The following is a 12296-nucleotide window of genomic DNA, read 5'->3' on the forward strand; positions in this document are numbered from 1 at the left end:
ACGAGAGTTTAGATGTTCAGAAGCCAGGGGTAGTGGTGCACAAACTCTTTGGTAGAGGGCGAAGGGAATGGAGTGGATTTTGTTGTTCCATAGTGAGAAGGATGGGAAACTGTCATGGCATCTGTATCTTCGAATGTTTTGCTGGCATGTGATTGGGGAGAAAGGTTTCTCATAATACGACAGTTAAATGAAAAGTAGAAATTAACCAATTAAAAAGGAGAAAACAAAAGACTTGAACATTCAAGTGGAAGAAGAAAATTGGTTAGTTCAAAGTAAGCAACAGACTCAATGGTCATGAAGTTAATAGCAGATTCAATGTACAGGATTCAAGAAATTTTTATTAAAAAGATATTTTTACCATAACAAAATGTACAAAGCTTACAACATTTTAGACAAAATACGAAGAATTTTTTTGCACACAAAATTGATTTTTAATAAAACATTTTTAAAAACATCTATTTCTACATTGTCCATTTTTCCCGATGTAAATCTCCTTCACAGCGATTATTTTTTCCCAATTCCACTCTTTTATGTTTTATACTCTGATTAAAAAACCCATCCATCAATTTGAACCGGAATAGCTGCTTCCAATTTCCCAGAAACCTATGTTTCTCTTTATGCCTTAAAATAATACATTTGCATTTGACACCCTCACACGGTAACAGAGAATAAGAATACTGTTGATGTGCACGCTGTTTATGTTTCAACTGTGTAACCTCGTTTTCAAACCCTTGCCATATATATATATTTTAAACAAAGTACAAAAGAAACGCCAAAAAATTCCTGGTGATTTATTTTCATAAATAAAACCTAAACACATGAGGCTCTAAAATGCCATCTTATTCTACAGATGAAAAATGAAGTGAGTTTGTTTAGTAAAATTATGCAAACACTATAATCTTTTGTCTTAATGTACTTGGAAGGTAGGTAATTTGAAATTTTTTGAACTTGACTCTACATTTCAAGTAGACAATCTACTCCAAAATATAAAGTACCCTAGTTTTGGAATAAAGCTACTCCAAAATAACTCACTGTAGACCGTGCTGGTATAGAAATGCAGACCATTACTTTAGTCATCTTCATTTCCCCTTCATCATATTTGCATCAGAATTCACAGCAGGGTGTGAATTCACACAACTCACCAGTAGCACAGGCACAGCTGATTCCCATCCAGTAAAATGGTGCAATCATTTTATTTTACACACATTGTGATCATGAGATGTTTAGTGCATTTTGCAGCCTGGGTCATTTAGATTTGAATAATAGATTGGAAAAGATTGTTGAAAATTCCCAACCATATGTTTTTCTATCATTTCAATGTTGCTTTTTACAATGCACCTGGTTTAAATCAGAGACTTTATTCTCACCCAAGTTGTAATACTTAGTCACAAATATCAGCTGGACAAATAGCCATGTACCAGACTCCAAAATAGTGGAGGATTTCGTCATACCATGTGCAGGGTTTTAAGGTGGGGAGGGCAGCTTTGTGAATAAGTGAATTTCTCGTTCATATACTAGTAACAGTTTAGATGCCACGAAAACAATTTAGACAAGAATTTAAGCTTAACTGACCTTTTTCCTGGTCGAATAATTCCCGAGCAGGACCACATAAATGAAGAGCTATAGCCCTCTTTCATCCTGCTTCTTCAGATTTATACAACCTACAAGTGTCCTTGTATTGGCCATTAGGATCTTTGGTACACACATACATCCTAATCTCTGCAGCATCTTTCATTTACCATTTACGTAATAATAGAAAATAATTGATGATTTTATGACTGTCAGTCAAAAAAAAGGGTATTCATTGTTCTGACTATAAGATTTTTTTTATGTCCCCTTTTTTTGTAAAAGAGTAGTTAGTACTACATCAGATGGCTAATCTTGATTAGGTACTTCAAGGAGACAAATGGGATCTTACTAAAATGGTACATAACTGAGTTACTACCAAAACAGAATTAGAGTGTGGATGGATGACCTCAATGGTGTAATATAAAGTGCAACAATGTCTGTTAGCATTCGACTTGCTGTTGCTGCATAATATTTCAATAATATTGTTTCATCTTTGTGAATTTGCCTTGGATCATACATAATATGGTGTGCATTTTATTTAAGCATTAAGTTCTTGCAATACTTATAGTTTATTAAATAGCATATATTAAACCTGCTTTTATCTTTGTAAATCACAGATACAGCGATAAATCACCATATCTAGATAATATCCCATTCCAAATATTTCAACTGCTGTGCAAATTAATTTTCTCCTGGTTAGTTATATTTTTTTTGTACGTGTGTGTTCAGTTTCCATTTTAATCTAACATTTAGTTCATGGAGGGAAAATGATCCACTGATCAGAACATTACTTTGTCAAATTCTCGTTTCACTGAGGAACATCTATAGTTTAAAAATATCAAAATAGTTGTGCCCTGAAGAAATGCCTGTCCATGGAAATTTATCACAATTCTGCACATTAAGATAGGAAAAATTTAGTTTATTGAGTCAAAATGTCCATTTGCAAGTACTCCAACAATTAACATGACTAATGGTACCTATGCTGCAGCTGGATAAACTGGTGATCTTTCTCCAACCTTTTTCTCTTAGCCAGTTAGACACCTAGAGAATGTAAATCTAAAGGAGTCCAGATTTTCAAAAGAAACCCAAAACCCATGTGATGACTTGTGACCCATTTTTATATTCAGTTATGCTCAAAGTGGAAATTGTCAACTTGTGGTAGGTTTTAATAGAAAAATGTTACCTACAGATGTACCATGCTTGTGAATAATGTAATCTACAACAGGACATCACTTAGACACCATGGAAATCCCTTTGCATCTGGTTTCTAAACACGTGAACTGCATGTGACATCAACATAGAAACGCTGTAGAGTTCAACTGGCTGGTTTCCCTCCCCAGACCAAAAGGAAAGTTGCCAAGGACTTTATGAAATACACCTTTAAAGCATGTGTAAATTATCCATCGAAGAGGTATGGTGCCAGGGAGAGAGAAAAGATCACTTAAAATAGTGAGTTTGATTTCCATTGCTCAACTCTGTTTCCCAGTACTCATTTTACAAAGTAAAAAAATGAGTTTTATTTTGAACTGCTCTGCAAAATGTTAAAATATTGCTAGAAAGGTACAAACATATTCTTACAAAGAAAAACAAAGATAGAAAATCAGTTGCCTAAAGTTCCTGCCAGATATCGTACACTGAGAGGGAGATGTCATTATAAAAATGTAAGTGTGACAACAGCAACTTTGTATCCAGAGATCTTTAATTGTGCAAAGTAAACCAAATGATTATCATTTTAAAAACACAAATGGGGGAAGAGGGGTGAGAATCAATCAAAAATGCCTGAGTTTTACCCAGATCTTGAACTATGTCTCACTCTATTTATGGGAAAACTCACAAACCAGTACAAAGACCAATACTATTATTACTGCAACTGATAGTGGAATAGTTATTAATCATTTGTTATGGAGAATGATTTCCGAGTGATAATTTAGGGATTCAAGTGAATGTCATTTGCACAATTAAAGTTTACATTGACTGGTCTATTGATGAAAAATGGAAGTGACACATCTTAATGACTGCATAATACAAATAACCAAAATGTTTTTAAACTTGGATATACAGTACCCCCACATACATTACATTATAACCATTTCCACAATCACATTACTCTAGATTCACAAAATATTACAGAATGTCTAACAATTTGTATAAAAGCTCACTTTCGAAGTTACTATGTTTACATACTCATCAAGAACGGTATTTTCACTCTGCAAAAGTGCTCCATTTCTGGATTCAAAAATATATTCGGAAAATGTTCAAATGACAGAAACTTGTCAAATGCAAATTTTAAAGGTAACAGGAACTATGTCTGTAGTGATTTCTAAAGTAGGAATGAGCCAAACATTCAAACAGTTCTAAATAATATAGGTGGTGTAAAGGAGTCAAAGATTCAGCTTCTAGAAAACAAAAACTGGATAATATGTCTCCATAATCAAGGTCAAACAGGTTATGAATTCCTATGTAACGATTATTTAGTTTCTCTGTCAATTTCTAAAAACTGAAACACCAGTGCTAAATTGACGGGCCAAACGGGCTGTTTCTGTGCTGGAACATTTATGATTCTATATGTTCCAGTAGGCACTTGTGTAGCACATCAATAAATAGGTATTTTGTTGCAGAAAGGCTGCCTAAAAGGAGCATTTGCAACTGAATTGTAGCATTATAATGTAAAAAAAGTACTGGTTCAGAAGTACATTTTCGGCAGGAGTTGCTGCTTTGTAGGCACAGATCCTCGCCAATGCTGGTACTGGATTAATCAACTGCAAAAAGGGCAGACAGTAAGAAATGCTGCAGCCCATTGGAATGATTATAGATTAGAATTTTTGTAGCCAGGTATAGTATAGCTAGGTATGATCCAAATAAATTCTTCATGATCTCTTGCTGTGGTAATGAAACAGACTCAGTCCTATGAATCCCAGTGGATCAAGTTTTATATCCTTTAGAAATCAGTCATATAGGACATTTACAGCCAATTAAGATGGTGACACATGCATTTAATGGTATTTACTTAACTGCAACAAATTATCATAGGGGCTATCTTATGTGCCACAGGATGTTCCCAGAAGGGGTTCCACAGAACCTTACTTTATTATAGCTCAGTTCAGATACTGATCTGCTCATCTCTATTGCTAATCCAGGTTTGCATTAATTGGTTTCCAAGCGTGACGTTCACAATTTTAAGCTGCAGGCAGACTTCAGAACTGAGAGTTGTAAAGTGATGATGAAAATTGGTTTAGTGAAAAATAAATTAGATTAACACTGGTCTTCATAACCCATGAGCCTGTAGGATAGGCAGAAGACAGTGCTGTTTATCATCATTGAGTGGGTTATGATAAGGAAAATGACTGGGTCCAAGTCATTTTACCTGACTTTTACCAAGGATTCTGTGGGGCAGAGAAAAAAATAAATCAGACAGTGCACCACAGACATCATTAAGCTTATTTCAAATTGCTTGTGCGATTAGTGTCAGAACATTTGATTTTATCTTTTATGTCCAGAAACAAACTATATGTGCCAACAATCACAACAAAATCCACCCTTATGATAAATCTTAAATAAGCATCCCAAATTACACTGAAATGGAAATGTCATTGTAATCAAAAATGTCCCAGTATTAAAAAGTTTAGTGCGGGTGCTAGTGTGTAACACTGCTGTCTCTGTGTTTGGACTTCATATCATTTCTAAATGTGTATTTTGTGGAACTTCGACTCATCTGACATGGTTATTAATTTGGCTAGTAGAAATCATGCACAATCTTGGAAACCACAATGTGCTGACTTCACAAATTACAACTTTTCTTAAAATGTAATTAAGTTTCATAAATGACAGTGCATGCTCTGATAATATATCAGTTGTGTGAAGGAAAGCACAAGTCAATTTGCAGCAACTCCAATGTAATCATTAGCACCATTTGCCATTTTCAAGAATGCATACTAAGGTTTTTCTGCATGATATAGCAGAACATTCATGTTTTAAAATATAAATAAATGCTTTCAAGTGTGGATTCAACCTTACAGAATTATAAAACTTTATAGCTGAGGCGGCCATTCAGCCCATCACATTTGTGCCACTTCTCTGAAAGAGCTATGCTTCACCGTTTCTTTATATTCTTGTAAAAGTTTTATTCTTCAAATATTTATCTAATTTCATTTAAAAGCTGTTATGGATTCTGTTTCCAGCACTGTTTTCTGTAGGACTTCATGACTTAGATTTTCCACTGGAATATTATTGAACATCTTTATCAGATCTCTCTTAAAATTCTTTGTTCTAAAGATAAGATCCAATTTCTTATCTTTAGTTGCATCTTAATGGATCTCTTCCACATGTTCTCCATAACTTTGGTGTGCTTCCTAAAGAAAGACACCCAAAATTAGACATGATATTTCAACTGCAGCCTAACTAATGATTTGTATAGGTTTAGCATTACCACTTTGTGTTTTTATTTAGTGCCCCTATTAATAAAACCTAGGATCCCGTATGCTTTAACAAAATGTCCTCTCATTTGAGAAGATTTGTGTATCTGAACCCCTAAATCTCTCTACTCCCCTTACAGTTTTACCATTTGGTATAAATGCTCCCTCATTTTTCCTCCCAAAATGTAAGACCTCACGATTCTCCATATAAAATTGAATTAGACATCTGCCCAATATACTAATTAGTCTTTGTCTCCCTGAAGTAACTTACAGTCCACTTTACCGTTAACACATTTTGTGTCACCTGCAAATGTTGATATTGCACCCTCTATAACCAAGTTCAGCCCATTCACATATATTGGTATTGAATTTCCATAGGGATTCCCTAATCTCCGACTGTAACTTTGGCAGTATTTGGAAGAATCAACATAAACACCGTTTTCTCAGGTTTCCGCCAAAGTTACAGCAGACAATTGGAAGAACCCCCACAGAAATGATGTGTATTTGAGAAGAACAATGGTCTCAACACTGATCCCGAGAGAACACCATTGTTCACACCCCTCCAGTCTAAAAAAAATCTATTAATCACTATTACTTCAACTAATTTCCAATCCATGCTGCCATATTCCCTTTAACTCCGTGCTTTAATGCAATCAACAAGCCTCTCATGCAGCACCATATCAAATATCTTTGCAAAATCCATTTATACGATGTCTATTGCATTTTCTTCATCAATGCACTCTATTACTTTCTCAAAAAACTCTGCTGATGATAGGTCTACAGTTACCTAGTTTATAGTTTTCTCCATTTTGGAACAGAGGTATAAAATCCTCTCAAATCCACTGTATTCAAGGGTGCCTTTTTTGTTCTTGGGATTTGGGCAACACCAGCAAAGCAGCATTTATTGCCCATCCCTAGCTGCCCTGCGGGTCAACCATGTGGCATAAAACAGCAGTCACATGTAGGCTGGAACTTCTGCTATTTCCTCTCTGACTTCACTCAGCATTCCAGGATAGGTGGCTTCATGGCCTTTTTCATTTTGAGTAATGTAATGATTTTTTTCAATTCTTCTTCCTGATCTACACTTATCCTACCTAATTACTCCACCTGCACCCCATGTACCCTTTCATTCCCATTACCACACTCTTCTGTGGACTGAGGCAAAGTATTCAGAAAGTATCTACACCATTCCTTCATAAGATTTCCGTTTTCATATCTAATCAGCTGCATACTTTCTTTAACTATTCTTTTATTTTTTTGAGATTACAAACTCCTTTACTATTTATTTTTAAGTTGCCTGTCTGTCTTTCATTTATTGCCTCTTAGCTGATAAAACTCTTTTTTCCCCCGTCAAATTGCATTTGATTTTCTTTTGTATTATTAGCCCTAGATTTGTTATACGTCTCATTTTTTTAAAAGAAAAGATTAATTTAACTGTTCAGTTAAGGAACTCCAGCTTTTGCTGCACCACCTTTTCTTCTTTTGCGATATGTCCAGTCAGTATCCTAATCACCTCCTGTTTGAACGTTTCCCATTGTTTGTACGTGGTTTCATCTTCCAATTTTTCTTTTCAATTTATTTAGGTTAGTTCTCTTTCTATCTTATTGAAATTGGCTTTCTTCATTCAAATACCTTTGTTTTAACTGCTCACCTTTTCAATTTTTATATGTAATTTAATTATGCTAGTGTCACTGTTTCCTAGATACTTCTCATGCCTCATATTGCCTACTTGCCCAATTCATTTCTTAAAAGTAAATCCAGCACTGCCTCTTTCCATGCTAAACTAAAAACATACTGATCGAAAAAGCATTCCTCGAGTCACTGTAGGAACCCCTCCTCTTTACCACATCTTTTACCTTTACCCCTGTCTATTTTTGGACAACTAAAGCCCTTCTACCCCCTCCACCAACATTGTGGATGCTCAGTCGATGAGTATATTCACGACTGAGATTGATAGATTTTTGGGCATTAAGAGAATCAAGGGATATGGGGATAGGGCTGGAAAGTGGAGTTGATGTAAAAGTTCAGCCATGATTTTATTGAATGGTGGATCAGGCTCGAGGGGCCGTATGGTCTACTCCTGCTCCTATTGTTAATGTTCTTATACCCCATTGTAACTGCATTTTTCTCTAATTTGTCCATATATCTCTTCCTTCATCTCCTTTCTATTATTTGGTGGTCCACAATATACACCCAGTGGAGTAACAGTTCCCATCTTATTCCCTAACCAAAAAGATTCAGATTTGGTATCAACCCTACTTTATATTGTTGCAATGCTATCTTTGAATATTAGCATCTCTCTGCCTCCTTTTCTTCCTACCCTATCCCTCCTGAATATTTTGTAATCAGGAATGTTCAGCTCTTAGTCCTGGCCTAGCCTAAACTTTGTTACTGCTATATCATCATACCCCCATAAAAATTTGTACTTCTTGCTCACCAATTCTATTTTCAATACTTCGAGAAATCTTGAGGGATCATTACGGGCAGAGACCCTGTGATCTGGCTCATCGCCCCCATTTCCTGGCCTTTGTGTCTTGGGAAGTGACAGTTACTCGGGTTGGGGGGGGGGGGGGGGGGCGTTGCGTTGTTGGGCAGGGAACAAGGGCCAGCAAAATTGGCTCTATTACTTCTTCGATTATTTGGGACACAAGTGATCTAAGTGTGGTCAGTTTCTTAAGCAATCCATCTCTGATGAAAAGTTTGAGAATCAATGTTAAGAGTTGGTAAAAGTATTTTTAAACCATCATGTAAAAAGGTACTGTTTGGACCAATAGTGCCGTACAAAATACCCTAGCTTATGAGCCCATGAGAATAGGGAACCACTAACATTACAGTGAAGGCATATTGAGACACAATGCTAGCTTTGAGCTAGAAGCAGCATGCCCATACATCAACTTCAACACGCTGATAAAAGTTACAGGTAAATTGACACTGGACATACACACAATTCAGGCAGACCTAAAATACATGCAATAAAAGATCTCAATACAAACCGAAATATAATTATGCTATCAGCCATCAGTGCAAAATGAAAATATCTGTCTATAGGTGGGCATCTGCTCTGTTCCAGTTGTCAATGAAAGCTGTTGAAAAAGGTACAAAAATTATTATGGAAACAATAATAATCAGAACTATTCTAATAATTTTCTTCAATCATTGAAACTCATGTAAAATTTGAAATTCATTAAATATACTGCTGTGCCGTTTTCTTCATTTGCTTCAGTGTTCAATCACTGTTTCAATCCATTGCACTCCTATACAATGAGTGTTTAAAATCTATGGACACTGAGGACATTCTAGGAGTTGGAGTATACTTAGATTACAGAAACTGAATATCTGGGGGGGGGGGGGGGAGGGGGAAAGGAATGGTGAACACACTTTAGATTTTTCTTAAAATATGTCTAAATTATAAGCAAAATATTGCAACAAAATACTCATCAAAATCCTACATATTCAAGATACTACTTCAGTGTAGTAAAAAGGTCAAAAGCCAGTATATTACACACTTCTCTCTAATTGTATTATGCTTCTTTTTGTTACTTGTTGTTTTGTCGACTTGATGTATAATACTTGTACAGTATAATACTTAAAATAAAACAGCCATTTTCCAATTAACTTATAACTTGGGGTCTAATCGTCACTTTAAATATATCAAATTGAGTTTGATTTTTAAAATGAATGTTAGAGAAAGTTTTACCATCTATATAATTAAAAGTGCCTTCTATATATTCACCACCAGCATGCTGAGTTGTGCCTCATTCCAGTTGTCATAAAATGCCTCATCACCTGATACACCATGAATAATGCTGTGGGAGTCATACTAATAGTTAGAAACTAAGATATGGTTATAAAATGGTTCTTATTGCACATTTACCTGATGGAAAATGGTGACAAAAATTACCAGTTTTGCAGGTCTATGCCCTTCGCCCCAAGGATGCCTGAGAATATCCCACAAACCACACGATCTGGGCTCACATGATCAATGACCACTTGCGGTACCTTTGGAACCAGCAAGGCACACTAGCTTCAGAAGTGGAGGGGATAAAATGGTATAAATCAATCCCCTTTCATTGGGTGGAGCAATACCTTGGAAACCCAACTTGCACTGCTTCATAAATAGCTTTAAAGGAAAAGCACACCCACTATAAATAAAAACACTACCCATTTTTTAAACTTAATATTGTTTTGGAAAGCATCTTATGATTAAATGTAAAAGAAACAAATAAGAAACAAGGAATGGTGCAGCAAGAATAAATTTGGTGATACCTGTTCAATTCAAATTTGATTTTTAATTACAGTGAAATCTTTCGAAGGGTTAGGATGATTTTAGTTTTTGAAAGATGTGTTGCTGTGTTTGGTAGATAGAAGATAACATTTATTGCAGCATGATGCATAAAAATTGTCAATTTACTTTTCAGTAAGTGAAGTACTGGGTACCCTAAACTGAAAGCTAATTATGCACTTGGCTGATACATTTCCAGTTGATTGGAAGAATAAACCTGCCACCATAGGATTGTGAAACAAACAGCTTAACTGTGCTACTGCAGAGAGTTTCAGCATTGTCTTATGCTGGACAAAAGCTATTATGATCTTTGCCAATTGTGCAAGTACCTTCGCAGAGATATCCAGTTGAGTTTCTGCTTCACTATTAATGGTGCATACAGAGTCTTGAGTACTACATTTCAGTACTGATGGAGTCAAGGTCATTGCAGAACAATCCAATATGCTACCTGTCAAGAAAGAGAATACACCGATTATTTACCACTCTTATCTCAGGTCAAATTAGGAATAATCTGGTGTGTAAATATTTATATTTCAAACTGTGACTTCAATATTTGAATCCCAAAACTTTAAAAATGAATATTCAGTTAAAATAATCTTTAAAATGTTCTACTTACTTATTCTTCCTCTATCCCACCAACCTTCCCAATGTTTGCATTTTTAAGGAATTATTGACAATTCAATAATTATCAAAGAGACTTGAATTTATATAGCATCTCATCACATTTCCAAAAATGTCTCAAGAACCTTAACATAAAATGAATTATGTTGAAGTGCAATCACCATTAACTAGACAAACATAACTGAATACATGAAGAAATTAGAGTTCCACATTTTTCACTGCATGGTTCATTCTGGAGACATGTTTTTATTTGAATTGTAGGTGTTGCAAATGGGTTGCAATGCACAGTTTATGCTGCTGACATCATAATTTCTATGCCTGGATCCTAAAATCAGATATTTACGTTTCTCCATATAGAAAGGAATTGAAAGCATAGTGGAACTAATAAGACATCCAACCATGTGCCCCATTTAGAAGAATGTCTAAATGGGGCACATAAAGAAGGATAGACAAAAAGTTAGCATTTAGGAAGGCAAATAGAATGTTGGCCTTTATTGCAAGAGAGATGGAGTATAAAAGTAGGGAAGTCTTGCTACAACTGTACAGGGCATTGGTGAGACTGCACCGAGAGTACTGCATACAGTTTTGGTCTCCTTAATTAGGGAGGGATATACTTGCATTGGAGGCAGTTCAGAGAATGTTCACTAGGCTGATTTCTGAGATGAATGGGTTGTTTTATGAGGATAGGTAGACCAGGTTGGGCCTATAGTCATTGGAGTTTAGAAGAATGAGAGATGATCTTATTGAAACATATAAGATACTGAGGGGGCTTGACAGAGTAGATGCTGAGAGGATGTTTCCCTCATGGGGGAATCTGGAACTAGGGGACATAGTTTCAGAATAAGGGGGCGCCCATATCAGAGGAGGCACAACTTCTCTCAGAGGGTCGTGAATCTTTGGAATTTACCAGAGAGCTGTGGAGGCTCAGTCATTGAATATAAATCAGGCGGAGATAGACAGATATTTGAACTACAGGGGAGTCAATGGTTATGGAGAACAGGCAGGAAAATGGAGTTGAGGCCAAGATCAGATCAACCATGATCTTACTGAAAGGTAGAGCAGACTCGAGGGGTTGAATAGCCTACTCCTGCTCCTATTTCTTATGTTCTTATGAAAAGAGCAAACTGGATTAAAATTGGTTGGAAAGGAGAGTAAGAGTTAAGGGCAGCTTTTCAAAATGATACAGAAATGGGCAGATAGGTGTCCCACAGGGTTCAATTCTGGAGCCACGTCTGTTCACGGTGTACATCAACGATTTGGATGTAGGCCTAGAGGGAGTGGTGCTGAAATTTGCAGTATATACCAAAATAGGAGGCACGGTTAATTCTTTCGAAGACCAGAGGAAGCTGCAAAAGGATATTGGTAAGATGGGGGATTGGGCTAAAAAGTAGATGGAATTTAGTGTTATTAAG

At 36.0% G+C, this 12296-nt stretch overlaps 1 protein-coding gene across 3 annotated transcripts in view; it reads right to left on the reverse strand.

Moving 5' to 3' along the window:
* Positions 1-362: 362 nt before the first annotated feature.
* Positions 363-12296, reverse strand: part of agbl5 (AGBL carboxypeptidase 5) — a 209381-nt gene continuing 197447 nt past the window's right edge. For 2 of the 3 annotated variants that reach the window (XM_070885110.1, XM_070885109.1), the window contains 2 exons: positions 10593-10711; positions 9739-9980 (listed from right to left, as the gene is read on the reverse strand). In XM_070885110.1, the coding sequence (XP_070741211.1) occupies positions 9879-9980; positions 10593-10711 (221 nt within the window). In that variant the 3' untranslated portion in view covers positions 9739-9878. Of the gene's footprint in view, positions 4953-8974; positions 9065-9738; positions 9981-10592; positions 10712-12296 lie in introns of those variants that run through there. The other variant, XM_070885111.1, reaches the window with a different exon arrangement.

The sequence above is a fragment of the Pristiophorus japonicus genome, chromosome 7 (genome assembly GCF_044704955.1).
Source record: "Pristiophorus japonicus isolate sPriJap1 chromosome 7, sPriJap1.hap1, whole genome shotgun sequence".
NCBI classification, from domain to species: domain Eukaryota; kingdom Metazoa; phylum Chordata; class Chondrichthyes; family Pristiophoridae; genus Pristiophorus; species Pristiophorus japonicus.